General features: G+C 42.2%; 1 protein-coding gene across 1 annotated transcript in view; it reads left to right on the forward strand.

Moving 5' to 3' along the window:
- tmem178 (transmembrane protein 178) overlaps positions 1-17,871 on the forward strand; it is a 39,333-nt gene extending 21,462 nt beyond the window's left edge. Inside the window, exons 3-6 of the mRNA XM_039813861.1 lie at positions 4,161-4,765; positions 10,979-11,092; positions 12,826-12,963; positions 15,680-17,871. Of these exons, the coding sequence (XP_039669795.1) occupies positions 4,161-4,765; positions 10,979-11,092; positions 12,826-12,963; positions 15,680-15,921 (1,099 nt within the window). The 3' untranslated portion in view covers positions 15,922-17,871. The remainder of the gene's footprint in view (positions 1-4,160; positions 4,766-10,978; positions 11,093-12,825; positions 12,964-15,679) is intronic.
- Positions 17,872-21,891: the final 4,020 nt, after the last annotated feature.

Here is a 21,891-nt window from a genome sequence, read left to right on the forward strand (position 1 = left end):
CATGCCATACCACTCACATAACCCACCATTCACTTCTCATACACTTCCCCCTACATACCACTTCCACTCCTACTACCACTCTCTACTGCTTTCCTTCCTTCATACCACTCTTACTGCTGTCACTCTACATACCACTCTTAACTGTCTCCTTCATACTCACCTCTACTGCTCTCTACATACTACTCTCTACATACCTCACTTGTCTCTCTTCATACCTACTATCTACTTGCTCCTTACATACCACTCTCTACATACTACCTTCTACCTGTCACTCTACATACCACTCTACTCTGTTCTCACTCCCTACAACCTCTTACATACCACCTCTCATCACTACTGTCCCTACATACAACCTCTCTACTGCTGTCTCTACATACTACTCTCTACTGCTGTCTCTCTTCATACTACTCTCACTGCTGTCTCTTACATACTACCTCTACATACTTCTACTGTCTCTTCATACTACTATCTACTGCTGTCTCTACATACCACTTCTACATACTCACCTCTACTCTGTCACCTACATACTACCTCTAAGCTGTCTCCTTCATACTCACTCTACTGCTGTCACTCTACATACTACTCTTACGCTGTCTCTCTACATACCCCTCTACGCTGTCTCTACATACTACTCTCTACTGTTGTCTCTCTACATACTACTCTCTACTGCTGTTCTCTACATACTACCTCTACTGCTGTCTCTATACATACACTCTCGTGTCTCTACATACTACTCTCTACTGCTGTCTCTGTACATACTACTCTCTACTGTTGTCTCTCTACATACTACTCTCTACTGCTGTCTCTCTACATACTACTCTCTACTGCTGTCTCTCTACATACTACTCTCTACTGTTGTCTCTCTACATACTACTCTCTACTGCTGTCTCTCTACATACTACTCTCTACAGCTGTCTCTCTTCATACTACTCTCTACTGCTGTCTCTCTACATACTACTCTCTACATACTACTCTCTACTGCTGTTTCTCTACATACTACTCTCTACTGTTGTTTCTCTGCTGCTGCTCTGCCCGGTGCGTCCCGTATGGATGCTAAAAGAGACGATATCTGACACTGAGAGACACTGACCAAGAGTCATATGTAACAGGTTGAGATTGAGAACGGGATGCATGAGGTCAGCAGTTGTTCCTTTGTTCTGATGTTGAGGACATTTAGGGCAGGACATTCTGAAGGATGGCAGAGAAAATCATCAGAGATCTTCTCTCCGTGCTCCACCAATTAAAGACTTGATTCATCGAAACATCGACTATGTAATCTTCCTAAAAGAAATCCTAGAAACAGCATCCTGAGAGAAACATACCTCAGACACTTAAGCTCTTTAACATCGCCTGAACTGCAGGAACCAAGGGCCGATAACTCTGCTCTCTAACTACAGCAGCATCTGAAAAATCCTCTGCAGATCACCAACCACAGACTGAAATAATTCTCAAATTATCCCAAATGAACCCAGAGCTGAGTAAAGAACTTTGATTCTTTAAGGCACCAACAGCATTGCTACCAGCCCTGTTCTGGACCCTGATTGAAAGTTAAACACTAGCTAAAGCTGAATATTCTCCGGCTTTGTGGATTTCAGAAAAACAAATTGATGGAAACCTCTGACATCATGAACTCCATGTGCACAAACTACAAGTGTGCTGTAAGATTGGTGAATGACACCCAGCCTGCTGTCAGTCTGCAGATGTTCTACAGCATCATCTTAATCTCCAGCCGTTTCTCTCAGACCTTTGAATCTGAGTCTGACTTAAGCTGATTATATACTAGATGCAGCCCAGCTGGCGCTTACAAATGTGACGTCATGAGATGGCTGTGACTATTTATACCTGCGCTGGTGGTCGCGACACTAGCTGCAGTCTTCTCCTGAACAGCGGTGGCGCTAATGAGCAAAGGCTACCGACGTTGTTCTTTCTACTGACTAGAAGAAGAAGAAAAAGGTAAACAACGGCAGAACTGGCAGCAGCGTTGACGTTAATGCTTCGATTTGATTCAATGAGCTGCTTCGTCGCATCGAGCCTTTCATTAACCATAAAAGAGCTCATCTTAACCCAGTAAGTTTACCAGAGAGACCTGCAGTCACTCTGAGAGTCCTGGCATCCGGTTGTCGGCGAACTCATTCAGGCCTCCTGTTTCCGCTTTGTCGCGTGGTGCTGAGAAAAAAAAAGCCGTGCACGACCTCGGCTCGCGCGCCATAAATCGGACGTGCCGGCCGGATATTACATCATTTTGACGTCACGATGTTGCGCGCCAGCTTGGATGCGTCAAGTGTAAATACAACTTTAGAGACACAAACATCAAAACTAAAGTAAATACTGAAAGACTCCCGTCATACTGGACCATTATTAGAAACAGAGACTCCACACAGACAATCAGCTCAACCTCCGGTCCATAAAAAACCTGTGATCATCAGGAATCAATGTTGTGTCAGAGAGAGAGAGAGAGAGAGAGAGAGAGAGAGAGACAGACAGAGAGAGACAGACAGAGAGAGAGACAGAGAGAGAGAGACAGAGACAGATAGAGAGTAGAGAGAGAGAGAGAGAGAGAGAGAGAGAGAGAGAGAGAGAGTCACACCCAGCTCAGCAAGGAAGGGTCAAGTCAGCTGCTGGGACAAAGCATCAGCACTTCCTGTCTGTGATTTCAGAATAAGACTCAGTGATGTTTTCACACTGCAGCAGCGTTCTGTATTTTAATCTCCCTTCATGAAGTCATCATGATGTCAGGGATAGTCTCACAGCATTAAAGCCCTGCTTTATGGGCATCCAATCACAATCATCGGGGGCGGCACTGAGCTCCGGACGGAGCTACGGTGCCTTTGCGAAATAGTCTCTGGAAGGAACTTGTTTTGGTGGAACATGTGCACGTAGGGAGGCGAGATCTGGAATTAAAAGTTGAGTGTGTGATGAGAATTTTACTCAAAAAGAGATAAATATAATTAGATTTTTCATTTTATGTATTTTTTGAGTTTAGAGCGCCAACACACAGAAAGATGAAGGTGACGGGCGTATCCCGTAAATGAATGGCTGTATGTAGCATATAGACTATAACAGGGATAACTGGGTAATCAGATTACTGCTGTTTGTGTTTCTGTTGCCTGAGAGAGGAAGAACTAAAACACCATGAATGAACAGACGAGCTGAGATCTTAAACTATACAACATGGAAGAGTAGAACAGAAGAGATCTCAGTCAGCGTGGAACCAGAGGGTCCGCTTCTCGCCAGCCCAAACATCCGGATGGCCCCCTGGTGGCTGGCTGCAGCATAGCTAATAAGCCCCGCCCCCAAACATCCGGATGGCCCCCTGGTGGCTGGCTGCAGCATAGCTTATAAGCCCCGCCCCCAAACATCTGGATGGGCCCCTGGTGGCTGGCTGCAGCATAGCTCATAAGCCCCGCCCCCAAACATCCGGATGGCCCCCTGGTGGCTGGCTGCAGCATAGCTCATAAGCCCCGCCCCCAAACAAAATCAAACTACACGTCAAATAAAAGTTTCCCAGAGCTGTTTCTGTCTGTAGTTCATTCCTCTGACCATTTTGGTTTTTATTAGTTGTTTGATGCTACAAAACCTCCTGATTAACAACTGGAGTAGAACTCCATTGGAATCCATGCCATAATACGCTGCTCTAATGGCCAGTTACAATGTTAGCAGGGCTCCCATTGGGCGATATGTTTAAGATGTTAGCAGGAATCCCATTGGGCGAGATGTTTAAGATGTTAGCAGGAATCCCATTGGGCGAGATGTTTAAGATGTTAGCAGGAATCCCATTGGGCGAGATGTTTAAGATGTTAGCAGGAATCCCATTGGGCGAGATGTTTAAGATGTTAGCAGGAATCCCATTGGGCGAGATGTTTAAGATGTTAACAGGGCTCCCTGTTAACATCCCGAGATGTTGCAGTAAATCAGAATGGAACGGTTCATGGAAATATCAGCGTTTCTGTCTATTCTTGATAAATAAATTATCTTAACAGTTTCCATCAATCATAAATAAAATGAATTTGTGATTTGGAGACAGATGGGAGAAGATGTTTGAATAAAGATTCTGTCCCCCTGTCTGCTGCACGCTGATATAGGCCACTCGAGTAAAAATGATTTATTTTGAAGGCTGTTTCAGTGAACTTCCGGTGCTGTTGTGTGTCTGCTCCCCCCAGCTTGCCTCAGCTCGGTCGGTCCGTCAGTCGGCATGACAACGCGCTCCGGAGGCTGCACGGGGAACGGCTGAGTGCGCGCGGACCGCGATGGCAGCTGAAGATGCACAGTAACGGAACCAGCGGCTCCGGTACCGGTCCCGGGAGCGGCCCGGCGGTCCCGGCGGTCCCGGCCATGGAGAGAGCGCGGCCGGCCACCGTCACCGTGTCCGCGGTGAGCCTCGCGCTCAGCGTGATGGCGCTGCTGCTGCTCGTCACCGCCATCTCCTCCGACCACTGGTACGAGACGGACACGCGCAGACACAAGGACAACTGCGACCGCCACGGGTCCGATTCCAACGACCAGAAGAACCGAGAGATGCCCATCTACCACCTGCCGCTCGTAGACACCGGCAGCGGCGGCGCGCGGCCGCGGGACGTGGCGCACATGAAGCCCGTGCACGTGGGCAGCCGCGAGGAGGAGCTGCTGGAGAACTGGCGGGCCATCCTGGGGATGGGCATCCTGGAGACGGAGTGCGGCAGGCCGCTGTTCTCCGCGCACTCCGGCCTCTGGAGGAAGTGCTACTTCCGGGGTCTGGACCCAGACATCGACAAGCTCATCGACCGCGGTCAGAATCCCAAATATATCCTACACATAGCCTATGTATATGTATATAATATACTTATTATATATTTATATATAGTCTGTTTATACTGTGTGTTTTTAGTCACTGTGACCAGGGAGACTCTCACAGACCTTTAGGCTATATATATATATATATATATATATATATATATATATATATATATATATATATATATATATATATATATATATATATTCTGGGTTTTTTGGGCATATTATGTTTATAAATATATATTTATAGTCATACTTTGTTCATAATAACATCTACACGTATACACTGAAATATGACTAGGCTAATATGATTATAAATACACAGTATATATATATATATATATATATATATATATATATATATATATATATATATATTAAAGTCATATAGCCTAATACAATATGTTTTGTATGACATAGGATAATTTAACATCATATACATTAAATATTATTAATATGTACAGATATTTAAAGTGCTATAACAAACGTAGTGCTAAACACAGCAGTTTTTAGGGATGTGTGTGTGTGTGTGTGTTCAGAGTGTATGTGTCTGTGTGTGAGTGTGTGTGTGTGTGTGTGTGAGTGTGTGTTATGTTCATAATAACATCTACTTCTGCACATATACACTCAATAACTGGTTAACCCTCAGAGGTCTCCATGTTTGCATACTGTCCTAAATTCCCTTTGTAAGGTCATTTCTATATAAGTGATCTCCATGTGTTTCATATCTAAATGTTCAGAACAAACTCAGCTTCCTGTAAAGGGAAATCTGTCCCAGAGCCATGTGTGGAAATAGATAACCGGCCCCAAATGTGAAACAGGATTGTCCCCTTTTTGAAATTCTTCAAATCTCTTCATGAAAACAAACCTTCACTCATGTGGATGAAATTAGTTCACCAACAAGAATAAATAGTAAACACATGTCAAATGGATGGATGTAGAGCTGCAGAGATGAATGGATCAGTTGCCAACTACTAAATTAATCTCCAACTATTCTGTTAATCGATAAATCAGTTGGAGTCGTTGATGATAAATCAGTTAAATTAGTGTGATGTCAGCTTGTTAAATATGAATACGTTCTAGTCTCTAAATATGAATACGTTCTAGTCTCTAAATATGAATATGTTCTAGTCTCTAAATGTGAATACGTTCTAGTCTCTAAATATGAATACGTTCTAGTCTCTAAATGTGAATACGTTCTAGTCTCTAAATATAAATACGTTCTAGTCTCTAAATATAAATACGTTCTAGTCTCTAAATGTGAATACGTTCTAGTCTCTAAATATGAATACGTTCTAGTCTCTAAATGTGAATACGTTCTAGTCTCTAAATATAAATACGTTCTAGTCTCTAAATGTGAATATGTTCTAGTCTCTAAATATAAATACGTTCTAGTCTCTAAAATAAAATGGTTCTAGTCTCTAAATGTGAATGTCTAGTCTCTAAATGTGAATACGTTCTAGTCTCTAAATATAAATACGTTCTAGTCTCTAAATGTGAATACGTTCTAGTCTCTAAATGTGAATACGTTCTAGTCTCTAAATATAAATACGTTCTAGTCTCTAAATGTGAATACGTTCTAGTCTCTAAATGTGAATACGTTCTAGTCTCTAAATATAAATACGTTCTAGTCTCTAAATATAAATACGTTCTAGTCTCTAAATGTGAATACGTTCTAGTCTCTAAATATAAATACATTCTAGTCTCTAAATATAAATACGTTCTAGTCTCTAAATGTGAATATGTTCTAGTCTCTAAATATTAATACTTTCTAGTCTCTATGAATATGTTCTAGTCTCTAAATGTGAATACGTTCTAGTCTCTAAATGTGAATACGTTCTAGTCTCTAAATATGAACACGTTCTAGTCTCTAAATGTTAATACGTTCTAGTCTCTAAATATGAACACGTTCTAGTCTCTAAATATGAATACGTTCTAGTCTCTAAATATGAATACGTTCTAGTCTCTAAATGTGAATATGTTCTATTCTCTAAATGTGAATACCTTCTAGTCTCTAAATATAAATACGTTCTAGTCTCTAAATGTGAATACGTTCTAGTCTCTAAATGTGAATACCTTCTAGTCTCTAAGTATAAATACGTTCTAGTCTCTAAATATAAATACGTTCTAGTCTCTAAATATGAATACATTCTAGTCTCTAAATATGAACACATTCTAGTCTCTAAATATGAACACGTTCTAGTCTCTAAATATGAATACGTTCTAGTCTCTAAATATGAATACGTTCTAGTCTCTAAATATAAATACGTTCTAGTCTCTAAATATAAATACGTTCTAGTCTCTAAATGTGAATACGTTCTAGTCTCTAAATATAAATACGTTCTAGTCTCTAAATATAAATACGTTCTAGTCTCTAAATGTGAATACGTTCTAGTCTCTAAATATAAATACGTTCTAGTCTCTAAATGTGAATACGTTCTAGTCTCTAAATGTGAATACGCTCTAGTCTAAATGTAAATACGTTCTAGTCTCTAAATGTGAATACGTTCTAGTCTAAATGTGAATACGTTCTAGTGTCTTTTCTCCTCTGGGACAGGACACTCAAGATCTCTGAGTTGTGGACATAAGAAGACATTAGAGGAAATAATCCAGACATTAATCAACCATGAGACTAAACGGTAGTTTCATTCCTTTAATGTATTAATAAATGATATGTCAGAGCAGCTGGACATCGGCAGTAACACGGCAGTACTACTATTAATGTATTAATGAAGGTACTAGCAGCTGGCAGAGGAAGTAGACTGGGACTCCTTGGCTAGTGATGCAGTGATTGTTTTCCAGGAGAGAGCCTCACTGCTCTGCACCCCCGAACACAGCTGATGGTCAGGGGGCGTTTCGGGGGGCGGCCTCTTCAGAGGTCAATAACCACTTCATTGGTCTTGTCAGCATTCAGGTAGATAGATAGATAGATAGATAGATAGATAGATTTTTATTGATCCCAAAAGATGGGAAATAACGGTGTTGCAGCAGCAAAATATCAGACACACAGCACACATACAGAGTATACATTAAATAATAGCAAACAATATACATGAAATAATAATTGAATACTACACGAACAATATTTAAAATATATACAATTTGGAAATAAAATGTACAATTGTTTCAATAGATATAGATAAACTTAATGTGCAAGTTGGGGAGCAAAAATGTACAACTGTTTCCCTAGTAATGATAGGATGTAGATAGAGGTAGAGGTTATTACCAGTTGGCTGACCTTCCTGTAGGAGCTCTCATGGTTGTTGGAGATGAGACCCCCCCACGCTTTCTTTCCGATGTGGTTGGTTCTGCTGGAGCACAGTCGTGGGTCAGCAGCGTGTGTGTGAAGAGCAGGGGGTTTGGGGGGCCCCCGTGCCCAGAACGGTGGTTCTGGACGTGCTGCTGCCTGAGGCCTCTCACTGAGAAAGTCCAGCAGTCAGTTATATAACGAAATGCTCAGCACTTAAGCTATTTAGAATCACACAGATGTTGGTTAGGAATACAACACCGTAACAAAGTCTTTTGTTCTACACGCCCTTAACTAAAGTCTTGCGGTGCATCTCATAGCCCTTACATTTCCTCCTCGACTCCTCCGCTTGCCTCCCTTCCTCTTATTGTCTTACCTCTGTATGCTAACTGGTCCAGGGTGGATTCTTATCTGAGCCAGGACTAGGCTTTCAAAGGACTTCATGATGATGGGGGTCAGTGCAACAGGGCGATAGTTATTGAAAGTGGATGGAGAGGGTTTCTTTGAAGCCCGATGGAACAACAGCCTGACTCAGAGGAACGTATAAAATGTCTGTGAAGACATCATTGAGCCCCTTTGTACAGTTCTTCAGCACACGACCGGGAATGTTGTCCGGACCGGCAGGCTTGCAGGTGTTGATCTTGGAGAGGGTTCCCTCTAACCTGCTGCGTTATTAAAGTACCAATGTTTACATTAAAGCAGTTATGTTAACGTACCTTTTATCTAACATGAACACAATAAAGTTCATCTCTACAGACTCTAGTGGTCTTGAGGGGGGGGGTCTGTGGAGAGGGTTTGTGGTCCGGGATGGTCTGGATATGTAGTCCAAGATGGTCTGATATGTAGTCCGGGATGGTCTGATATGTAGTCCGGGATGGTCTGGATATGTAGTCCGGGATGGTCTGATATGTAGTCCGGGATGGTCTGATATGTAGTCCGGGATGGTCTGGATATGTAGTCCGGGATGGTCTGATATGTAGTCCGGGATGGTCTGATATGTAGTCCGGGATGGTCTGATATGTAGTCCGGGATGGTCTGATATGTAGTCCGGGATGGTCTGATATGTAGTCCGGGATGGTCTGATATGTAGTCCGGGATGGTCTGATATGTAGTCCGGGATGGTCTGATATGCCACAATTTGGTCCTCGCTGTTCTCAGATCAGCAGCCGGTGGATCTCTCCTGTCAGCCAGGGCTTGTGGTTAGCCCGGGTCAGCCAGGGCTCTAAAAGATGGGTGTAATCATGACGTCAGCAGTTTTGTCTGCAGATTAAAAGCTAGGTGTAATCATGACGTCAGCAGTTTTCTCTCTGCAGATTAAAAGATGGGTGTAATCATGACGTCAGCGGTTTTCTCTGCGGATTAAAAGATGGGTGTAATCATGACGTCAGCAGTTTTCTCTCTGTAGATTAAAAGATGGGTGTAATCATGACGTCAGCAGTTTTCTCTCTGCAGATTAAAAGATGGGTGTAATCATGACGTCAGCAGTTTTCTCTGCAGATTAAAAACTGGGTGTAATCATGACGTCAGCAGTTTTCTCTCTGCAGATTAAAAGATGGGTGTAATCATGACATCATAAATTCTCTCTGCAGATTAAAAGATTGGTGTAATCATGACGTCAGCAGTTTTCTCTCTGCAGATAAAAAATTGGGTGTAATCATGACGTCAGCAGTTTTGTCTGCAGATTAAAAGCTGGGTGTAATCATGACGTCAGCAGTTTTGTCTCTGCAGATTAAAAAATGGGTGTAATCATGATGTCAGCAGTTTTCTCTCTGCAGATTAAAAACTGGGTGTAATCATGACGTCAGCAGTTTTGTCTCTGCAGATTAAAAGATGGGTGTAATCATGACGTCAGCAGTTTTCTCTGCAGATTAAAAACTGGGTGTAATCATGACGTCAGCAGTTTTCTCTCTGCAGATTAAAAGATGGGTGTAATCATGACATAAATTCTCTCTGCAGATTAAAAGATTGGTGTAATCATGACGTCAGCAGTTTTCTCTCTGCAGATTAAAAATTGGGTGTAATCATGACGTCAGCAGTTTTGTCTGCAGATTAAAAGCTGGGTGTAATCATGACGTCAGCAGTTTTGTCTCTGCAGATTAAAAAATGGGTGTAATCATGATGTCAGCAGTTTTCTCTCTGCAGATTAAAAACTGGGTGTAATCATGACGTCAGCAGTTTTGTCTCTGCAGATTAAAAGATGGGTGTAATCATGACGTCAGCAGTTTTGTCTCTGCAGATTAAAAGATGGGTGTAATCATGACGTCAGCAGTTTTGTCTCTGCAGATTAAAAGATGGGTGTAATCTTCTCTCTGCAGCGTCTGGCAGCGAGCCGAGCTGAAACCTGGAGGTCAGAGAGGAGAGAGAGTAATCAGATTACTGCACTCCTAATTACATTACATCATGTTTCATATCATTACATCATTACGCTGCATCAGACTGAAGATTACATCATCATCGATCTGGGCAGAAACCCAAACACACACAGACTGGTAGTATTATATAATATATTACTCAGAGACACATGCAGATTGGTAGTATTATATAGTATATTACTCAGAGACACATACAGATTAGTAGTATTATATAGTATATTACTCAGACACATACAGACTGGTAGTATTATATAGAATTCAGAGTATGGTTGATAATATGACAGGGCACACATTCAATACACATAATTTTACTGTGTTTTTGATTAATGTGCAGAGTTTGGCACGACGTGTAGCAGATTTGGCATTTGCAGCTTAACTGTACTGCTGTAACAGAAACATGGCTGCCTGCTGCTTCCTCATTTGAAACTGTAAAGTCTGTCATATAGTAGCAATAACCCAGTGTTCCCTAACCCTAACTGAGCGTAAACATGCACAGTGACAGGTGCAGTACGATGACATCACAGGTGCAGTACGATGACATCACAGGTGCAGTATGATGACATCACCTGTCTCTGTGTCTCTGCAGGTATCGCTGATCGCTGCACAGCTGTGAAGTATCACTTCTCTCAGCCAATCAGACTGAGGAACATCCCTCTGAACCTGACGCGGACCATCCAGCAGGACGAGTGGCATCTGCTGCGTAATATTATATATTATATACATTTATATAACATTATAAACACTAGAACCATCCAGCAGGACGAGGTTTAGGTTACTTAGGTTTTTAACATGCTTTTCATTTCTTTTCTTTACTGTTTGCTTTAACACGTCTGGCTGAGGACATTATTAAAGGAGAACTCCGGGCAATTTTTACATTAATCTTGATCGCTATAAATTTATGAGTACTGTCGGTAGCAAAAAACCAACAACATCTCGTTACTCCAAGCTTCTTCCCTCGTGAACGCCTCCGCTCTTCACTCTTCACACACTGCACTCTGACCTGCACACTGTTTACCTTTTCCTGCTACAGCTGAATTCCCACGGGACTTCAGCGTGAGCTGCAGCTAGCCTTCAGTAACGCTATCACTGTGCAAGCCACAGGCATCATTTATCATTTCCCTTTAGTTCCATAGTCACAGATATGGTCATAACCACTACAGTGCTCAATTACCTATTTTTGAGGGGGAAATAAACTACAGTTTTTCGCGGCGAAGCCATGACTGGTCCTCTGGAGGACATCCACCAGACCAGCGGGCGCTTGGTGGATTGTTGTCAGCCGCGACAGGCGAGGAAGGCGGGGAGGAAGCAGAAGCTAGGATGCCGGTCGGGTCCTGCTAGCCCGGCTAAGGAAACTACCACACACATCGCTACTGCCAAGACTCCTACTCACCAACGCCAGATCCATGTCACATACAATAGATGAGCTACAAATACACACGGACCTGCTGCGTGATGATTACCACAGAAGCTGCAGGACCAGCTAGCGGGACCAGCTAGTGGCAGGATGTCTGAGTTGAAAACACATCTGAAAAGGATATAAAAAAAGTAACAGTCCAGTATGAAGAAGCCATATTGTAATTTTGTTTATATATTGACTCCTTGTTAATTTTCAAGAGAACAGCTTCAATTTTGTTTATTTATTTCAATTACATTTATTATTCATGTTTATTGCTTTGCTTAAGTTAAGAAAATTAGGTTTCTAGAGATGGGAAATTCCTCACAGCAACGGAGGATTTCCAACGAGACAGAGCATGCTAGCTGAATAAACTGGCTGTTACCAACCCGACTGGCTCCGAGTGATACAAGAGACATCTCACAGGTCACACACAGACATTTTAGTTGCATTTTGTGTCTGTTAAGAGGCACAAAGACACTCTTTAGAACATGCCCCATAACTGCTGTGTTAGCTAACTGGGAGCTCTGGCCGTTAGCTGCAGCAGCTCCAGTTTGCTAAGACCGAGATGTGGTTTTGCTACCGACAGTACTGATAAATATATAAAATGATTAAGATTAGAAGATTAATGTAAAAATTGCGCGGAGTTCTCCTTTAAATGTTCATTAAAGGAAAGGTTTCCTGTTATAAAGTCTGTAGAAACATTATGATGTTATCAGAGGGAACGGTTTATTAGCAGAATTATTAAAGCTGATTATTGACAGACTGCTCGGTTAGGAGTCCTCCTCCACACGCCATGACACCGTTATGTAACAGCAGGAGGTGGTTGTCACGGCAACACTCACTCTGTTTCCTCTTGACTGTGTGTGTGTGTGTGTGTCTCTGTGTGTGTGTCTGTCTGTGTGTGTGTGTGTGTGTGTGTGTGTGTATATCTGTGTGTGTATATCTGTGTGTGTGTGTGTGTGTGTGTATCTGTGTGTGTGTGTGTCTGTCTGTGTGTGTGTGTGTGTGTGTGTGTGTGTGTGTGTGTGTGTGTGCAGACCTGCGGCGTATCACAGCAGGGTTCCTGGGCATGGCGGCGGCCGTGCTGCTGTGCGGCAGCATCGTGGCGTCCGTCGGCTTCTTCTGGGAGGAGAGTCTGACGCAGCACGTCTCCGGTCTGCTCGCCCTAATGGCAGGTAACAGGAAGCAGTCATCAGCCAATCAGAGGCCAGCTCAGGCTGCCAGACAGTGGTGACTGAAGACAGGGTGAATGTTGCAGACAGGTGTTTGAAAGAAGACCTTTGTGTCGAGACAGAACCGCTTGACCTTACCTGGAGCTCTGGCCATCTGGTTGATGCTGCTGCCCTCTGCTGGTACACCAGAGTATTACAACAACACTTCAACATGCTCCAAACTAATAAACTCATAAGGCTTATGTTAACAGTTCACACACACACTAGCTAAGTTTCCATCCACTTGTCAATCGAATTATCTGAAGTTCGGCAAAAAAAACTCATGTGAATAAAGCTGAGTGTGAAAGTGTGTTTCCATCCAACAGCTTTAAAGTGAATAAAAACCTGTTGCCTAATGACGTCACATGCTGTTTTGCGGTCAAATTGGTATATCGAATTGATTTGAGACATTTGAAGGTGCTTCCGTTCATTTTCGCACTGAATCGCACAACATTCAAGCAGACATTTTGGAACAAAGTTTTGCTAGACAAAATGGATCGTGCCATCTACCAACAAATGATCAGTATTGCACCAGTTGTAATAGTGCTTATGTGCCAGCTGATAGCGACATATCGAGCTATAATAAGAAAACAATGCTATCAACACATTGCTATGATGATGCAGATGCAGATGCACATTTCTTATATTTTTGCTGTCTAAAATAGCCGTTATATTTTGCTCGTAAATTAAATTCAGAAAGTCTCTCGTCTCCTCGTTCGTCCTCTTCCATCTGTCTTTGTTGACGCCCGTCATGTGTGCAAACAGAGAGGAAATACTGGGCGGAAATGAACTACAACTTCTTCTTCTTCGTTTTGTGGCAGGTTGCAACCATGAAATGACCTAAAACTTAATCGCAATTCATTATTTATTCGGCAAATAACGTTTCCATCAGCGTTTATCCCATAAGCGTATATATCGATCAAGAGAAAATCCCATGAGACCGAACGTATTTCCTTTGAGTCGATATTCATGAAATTCAGTCGAATTTTACAGTTTCCATAAGGCATTTTTCATTTGATATCACTTAATTTGGACTTAAACGTGTGGATGGAAACATAGCTAGTGATTTCATTTTATGTATTTGTTTATCTGACAGGAAGAGTGCTTATTAATATGCAGCACATTAACTGTGAATGAGCCAGAGTTAGCTCAGCAGGCTGCCCCTGGCCAGTTTTAAATCACAACCTAAAACCATCAAATGACTTATTAAAATCAGCACATTAAAGCATTTGCTATGTGTCTATTCCGTTTCTAAATGATAGCCACTGCCCCGGCAACAGAAGAGGTTTGAACGCACCTTAGGCAACAGGCGTTTAGTTAATAATTCAACTCAAATATCCTGTATATCTCTATGATCCTGCCGAAACACTGGAGGCTAATGTAGCACGTGTGTGAAACAGGATGATTAATAAACTTTGTTCGGTCTTAACTAAAGCTAGGACAGCTTCCCTTTATTAATCCCAGCCACAGCTATAAACAAAAGTGTAATTTCAGCTCCTACCCAATATATACAGACTAATATTCAGATAATAGACATTTCCTCTCTAGGTGGGGGTTTTTAAAAAAAAAATTTAATCACCCCCCTCCCCTAAAAGGGAGAAGATAAAAAAAAAAAAATATAACCTCTCTCCTCTCAAAATTAAGTTATAATTAAAAAAATTTTTTTTTTTTTTTTTTTATTATTAAAAGGATTAAAAAAAAAAATAAAATTTTTTTTTTATTTTTTAAATTAAAAAAAAAAAAATAAAAAAAAAAAATTAATAAAAATTTAAATAAAAAAAAAAAAAAAAAAAAAAAAAACTAAAAAAAAACTATCAAAAAAAAAAAAAAAAAAAATTAAAAAAAAAATAATAAATTAATTAAAAAAAAAAAAAAAAAATTAAAATATAAAAAAAAAAATATAACTCTAACTGGGAGGTTTTATAAAGAATATGTTAGATCATCTCCTCTTTCTCCTCTAACTGGGAGGTTTTATAAAGAATATGTTAGATCATCTCCTCTCTAACTGGGAGGTTTTATAAAGAATATGTTAGATCATTTCCTCTCTAACTGGGAGGTTTTATAAAGAATATGTTAGATCATCTCCTCTCTAACTGGGAGGTTTTATAAAGAATATGTTAGATCATCTCCTCTCTAACTGGGAGGTTTTATAAAGAATATGTTGGATCATTTCCTCTCTAACTGTGAGGTAACTGGGAGGTTTTATAAAGAATGTGTTTAGATCATTTCCTCTCTAACTGGGAGGTTTTATAAAGAATGTGTTTAGATCATTTCCTCTCTAACTGGGAGGTTTTGGGACTGATTGGTGGAATTGTTGTGGACCAAGTACACACAGAGATACGCTGGTAAGAGCCAATAAGGTTTAACCATGTATCAGCTGATTTAAATAGCTCACATTACTGTATTGTGTCAACAGTTAACTTCATGTAATATTGGATGAGGAGTTTTCTTTAGCGGGGTGTAAATGTTCCACCAGAACCAGTTCCTTCCTGAGACTATTTAGCAGAGACACCATCGCTGTGTCCGGAGTTTAGCCCCGCCCACGACCGTTGTGATTGGTTTAAAGAAATGTAAACACCCCAGAGAGTTTATTCTCATATCCCAGAATGCATCTGTGGTGTAGCCAGCCCTTGCGAGCCAGAGCTTGGTATAAGAGACTACTGTTTCCTGTTTCCTTCAGGGATCTTCTGCACCATCTCTCTGTGTACGTACGCGGCCAGCGTTACCTACGACCTCTCCAGGAACCCGCCCTTCATCTACGGGCTGCCGGCCGACGTGGACCACGGGTATGGCTGGTCCATCTGCTGTGCCTGGGCCAGTCTGGGCCTCACCGTGGCCGCCGGCTGCCTCGGTACCACCTTCCCCTTCCTGAGTCGGGCCGGAGCTCTGCGCTCCAAAACCGCCCGCGAGTCCTCGGTCTGAGCCGCCGGCCGCCCAGCCAGCACGCCGGGGCGGGGGGGGGGTCCTTGGGCAGCCAATCGGACCTGGACCTCCTGGGTCACGGGACGCCGTGGGCGGTTCTGCACGGTTCTGCACGGTTCTGGATGGTTCTGGAGGCTGAGCCTCCAGGTGGAGCCACCTCAGGAACTCAACACGTGTTTCTAAAATGTGTTCCATGAACCTGAAGCAAAGTGTTTGTAAAACAGAAGTGTCTCTCTGCTGCCCCCTGCTGGGAGTTTATGATATGGACTTTAATGTAACACACCCACACCCACACAGACAGACACACACAGACACACACACACACACACACAGACACACAGACAGACACACACACCCACACACACACACACACACACAGACACACACAGACACGCTGCAGTCGTGTCTGACCCAGTCTGAGACCAACTCTTTAGAGTTTGGGTTGAGATGTATTTTTTATTTAAAATCAGATTTAGATAATATAATAAGATAATCTTCTGAAAGTCTTTGCTGAGCTCCAGCTGGCTGCAGTGATGTCACCGACATCTCACTGATTATTTCCGTTTCAGTTTTGGATAATTACCGTGTGGAACAGGATGTGGAGGTCTGAACATGCAACAGAACAATATTGTGAATTAAATGAAATTAATTCAAATGTTTTCAGACTGAGTTCAGACTCGACTGCTGGACCAAAACCTGAAGATCCAAACATCAGCCTGCACTCCAAACTCTTCTTTAAATCTATATCTTAGCATCAGAACAAAAGGTCTCTGAAGAGTGTTTCCAGGTAACCTGTCTGATTGGACGCACCTTCTAGCTCTAAACGGTGTCACCGTGTTGCTATGGTTTCCAGGTTAAAGGGCCCATTTCCTCTGAGTTGTATGACGTCACACGGCGTAGAGACACGCAAGAGAAGTCTCCGTTACAGAGACGGCTGAAACATACCGACATCGTTTAGGAACCGGGATCAAAGTCACAGTATTGGTATCGGTACCGGTGTCAAACATTTTAGTCCCATACCCAGCCCTAGTTACAGCTGCTAGCCAATCAGATCTAGTTACACCTGCTAGCCAATCAGCAGAGACGTGTCTGTAAACTGGTGGTAATAAAAAGGCAGAGCGCTCACAGCAGGGTGTTCAACACCCCCTGTATCATGGTGTCGGGGCTGAACGGGGCCCTGGTCTGGACTCTTATCAGGTATGTCAAGTTTCAGGCAGATTGGAAAATGTAAAGTGAAGGGTTCCTGTGTTACGGAAGGGCGCCGTGCCACGCCGGCATCCCAAACACCTTCACATGCTGCTGGCCCAGTTTGAGAAGGATGCTTTAAATCCTCTTGGAGGAGTTTCAAAAGGTCCCATACCTGTAAAGGGCCTAAAACATGACCAATGACATCATCATTCTAGCTATCGAAAACTCTTTTGCAATTTAAGGTGACATCAGTCGGAGGATTATTCCAACCAAAAATGAGAGAAATACGATAAACCCCCTAGGAGGAGTTCGAAATAATTTAAAATAAAAATACGTTAAAAAACGAGTGAGTGACTGAAGCGCTGCAGATGTTTGGATCACAGAGTTCATCCGCCCACACAGATGTAAATATGAAGAAGTGTTTTTTACCTGATGAGAGAATATATGAAGTATTTGAAGTAGTGTTACTGTATGTACAAGTTGTTGTTGAAATGCATTCAGCCATCGGCCTGCGAGCTGAGCCACTGACTTGGACCAGAAAACCAAAAGTGTTGGTCCGGATAAAATGTGGAAGATTAACGACAGAACATCCAAGAGTCCCTTTACTCATCACACTACGAACTGAGATCAGAGCTGTCTCTTCGCTGCCTTGTCTTCTCCTCTCTCTCTGACAGGACGTCCAGGTGACCAGGTGTATTATAAACTGCCTGAATGCTGCTCTTTGGTCCTTTCTTATTTATTAAATATAGGAGTCAATGTTGAGTCATCTCCAGTCTCTGATCCTGCAGCCGGCTCCATGCCTCGTCTGTACCCTCCAATACCCCCTAATGTATTTCCTATACCCCCTAATATATTTCTGATACCCCCTAATGTATTTCTGATACCCACTAACACCGAAATTCCACCAACTGCGGATCGGCTCCGCTGCGTCCGGATTTGTTGCGCAACGGCTGCGGCCATGACTGACAGCTGAAGTCACGAGGACCCACGAGATCTCACAAATTCACATAGAATAGAACCACAAAACCACTACCAGTTAGTTTCCATCCAGGGGCTGCGGATCGCCGGAGCTGGGATGGAGCCGGGACGGAGCTAGGACGGAGCCGTTCCGTAACCGGTGGAAATTGGGGGTGATACCCATCTCTGATACCCGCTAACGGAACAGCTGATTCATCAGATATTTCTGATCACCAGACCCAAACTGAATGTGTGGATTTATTTTACACTCTTTAGCTGTGATCCAGGATGAAATCTGTAGAATTTAGCGTTTACTGTTTTTCTGATTTGAGTGGAGATGTGTTAACATTATGAGTTTAGTTTGTTTAAAATTCTGCGTCTGCATATTCTGTGTGGCCAGTTTATCAGGTATTTCTGATCAGATGTTAGCATCTGTCCCCTCAACCCCTTCTCACTCCCAACTCATAAAATACTGACGCTTGGTCAGTGTCTCTCAGTGTCAGCTGCTCCACCGCGGCGCTGGAAGAAAATTCAATTCAATTAAATTTTATTTATAGTATCAAATCATAACAAGAGTTATCTCGAGACACTTTACAGATAGAGTAGGTCTAGACCACACTCTATAATTTCCAAAGCCCCCACAATTACAGTAATTCCCTCAAGAGCAAGCATTAGCAGTGGCTGTTGCGACAGTGGCGAGGAAAAACTCCCTTTTAGGAAGAAACCTCGGCATAGCTCTGCAAAGAAGACACATAAGGACTCCGGGGAGTTAACTCCCCAGAGCTAGGTTAGTAACAAGCAGTTCTGATACAGGATGCATACAAAAGGAAACAAGTGAAAACAGAGATGAGAGAGCAGCTCAGTGTCTCATAGGAAGGAAGGAACTTCCCCGACAGTCTAGAATTATAATAGCATAACTAAGACAGGCAGGTTAGCTTAGAGAGAGGTGCCGGATCGGGCTTGAACTCTCCCCTGCCGGATCGGGCTGTACTGGCCTGCCTCCCTCTACTCTCACTATATTATTGATTATATGATAAATAAATCTGATGACTACGAAGAGAAGCAGGTGGGCTGGGTTAGGCGGACGCTGCAACTCGTCAATCCCTAACTATAAGCTTTATCAAAGAGGAGGGTTTTCAGTTTACTCTTAAATGTGGTGACGGTGTCTGCCCCCCGAACCCAGACTGGGAGCTGGTTCCATAGGAAAGGAGCCTAGTAGCTGAAGGCTCTGGCCCCCAGTCTACTTTTAGAGACTCTAGGAACCACAAGTAACTCTGCATTCTGGGAGCGGAGTGCTCTAGTGGGACAATAAGGTACTAAGAGTTGTTCTAGATAGGATGGTGCTTGACCATTTAGGGCTTTGTATGTCAGAAGAAGGACTTTAAAGTCAAACCTGAATTTTACAGGAAGCCAATGCAGAGAAGCTAATACGGGAGAAATATGATCTCTTTTCTTAGTTCTTGTCAGAACACGCGCTGCAGCATTCTGGATCAGCTGGAGAGTCTTAAGGGACTTATTTGAGCAACCTGACAGTAGGGAATTACAATAGTCCAGCCTGGAAGTAACGAATGCATGGACTAGTTTTTCAGCATCGTTTTGAGACAGGATATTCCTAATTTTGGCAATGTTACGAAGATGAAAAAAGGATGTTCTTGAGCTTTGTCTTAGATGGGCGTTAAAGGATATATCCTGATCAAAAATAACTCCTAGATTTCTGACAGTAGTGCTGGAGGCCAGGACAATACCATCCAGAGTAGCTATATCTTTAGATAATGAAGTTCGGAGGTGTTTAGGGCCCAGCACAATAACTTCAGTTTTGTTAGAGTTTAACATCAAAAAATTGTAGGTCATCCAGGACTTTATATCTTTAATGCATGCTTGAAGTTTAGCTAACTGACTAGTTTCGTCTGGTTTGATTGACAAGTATAATTCTGTGTCATCCACATAACAGTGATAGTTAATTGAGTGTTTCCTAATAATATTACCAAGAGGAAGCATATATAAGGAGAATAGAATAGGTCCAAGCACTGAGCCTTGTGGAACGCCATGGCTAACTTTAGCGTACTTGGAGGATTTATCATTAACAAAATGAGATTGATCAGAGAAATAGGACTTAAACCAGCTTAGTGCGATTCCTTCGCTGTAACAGGATGGTATGGTCAATAGTGTCAAATGCAGCACTAAGATCTAGTAAAACAAGAATGGAGACAAGTCCTCTGTCTGCAGCAGTTAGAACGTCGTTAGTAATTTTCACCAGTGCCGTCTCTGTGCTATGATGCTTTCTAAATCCTGATTGAAAGTCTTCAAATAAACTGTTGCTATGGAGAAAATCACATAACTGATTAGCAACTACCTTCTCAAGGATTTTGGAGAGAAAGGGAAGGTTAGATATAGGTCTATAGTTTGCTAAGACCTCAGGATCGAGGGTGGGTTTTTTCAGAAGAGGTTTTATCACAGCTACTTTAAATGACTGCGTTACATAACCTGTTAATAAGGACAAATTGATCATATCTAGTACTGAAGTGTTAACCACGGGTAATGCTTCTTTGGGTAGCCTCGTTGGGATGGGGTCTAAGAGACAGGTAGATGGCTTGGCTGAAGATACCTTTACCATTAATTGTTGAAGGTCTATAGGATAAAAACAGTCTAAGTATATGTCAGGTCTAGTCGTTCTTTCTAGGAGTCCTGCGTTGAAAGGTGAACCGTTAGAAGTTGAGGGCAAAGGGTGATGGATTTTATCTCTAATTGTTATAATTTTATCATTAAAGAAGCTCATGAAGTCATCACTACTCAGAGATAGAGGAGTAGATGGCTCAGTAGAGCTGTGACTCTCTGTCAGCCTGGCTACAGTGCTGAAAAGAAACCTTGGGTTGTTCTTGTTTTCTTCTATTAATGATGAGTAAATAGTCTGATCTAGTATTTCTGAGGGCCTTCCTATAGGTTTTCAGACTGTCTTGCCAATCCAAACGAGATTCTTCCAGTTTGGTGGAACGCCATTTACTTTCAAGTTTTCGCGAGATTTGCTTTAATTTACGAGTTTGGGAGCTATACCAAGGTGCAAGTTTCCTTTGCTTCATCGTCTTCTTTTTGAGGGGAGCAACAGAGTCTAAAGTAGTCCGTAGGCAGGCCATAACACCATTTACACAATTGTCAATTTGAGAGGGACTAAAGTTTACATAAAGGTCCTCTGTTGTATTAAAGCATGGTAATGAGTTTAGTGCTGTTGGAATACCTTCCTTAAATGTAGCTATAGCACTGTCAGATAGGCATCTAGTGTAGAAGCTTTTATCTAATTTCGTATAATCGGGTATTAAGAATTCGAAAGTTATTAAGAAGTGGTCTGATAATAAAGGATTTTGCGGGAATACTAATACATCTTCAATTTTGATGCCATATGCCAACACAAGGTCGAGGGTGTGGTTAAAACAGTGCGTGGCCTCATGAACACTCTGACTGAAACCAATTGAATCTAGTAGTGAGTTGAAAGCAGTACTAAGGCTATCGTTGTCAACGTCCACATGGATATTAAAATCACCTACAATAAGTAATTTGTCTGATTTTAGGACTACAGATGATAAAAACTCAGAGACTTCCGATAAAAATTCAGAATATGGACCTGGTGCTCGGTAGACAACAACAAATATAATTGGCTGTACTGATTTCCATGTTGGATGTTGAAGATTAAGAACAAGGCTTTCAAAAGAGTTATAATTTAGTTTAGGTTTAGGATTAATTAACAGGCTTGAATCAAAGATGGCTGCAACTCCCCCTCCTCGGCCGGAGCCTCTAGGAATTTGAGTATTAATATGACTGGGAGGAGTGGCT

The sequence above is a fragment of the Perca fluviatilis genome, chromosome 1 (assembly GCF_010015445.1).
Source record: "Perca fluviatilis chromosome 1, GENO_Pfluv_1.0, whole genome shotgun sequence".
NCBI lineage: Eukaryota > Metazoa > Chordata > Actinopteri > Perciformes > Percidae > Perca > Perca fluviatilis.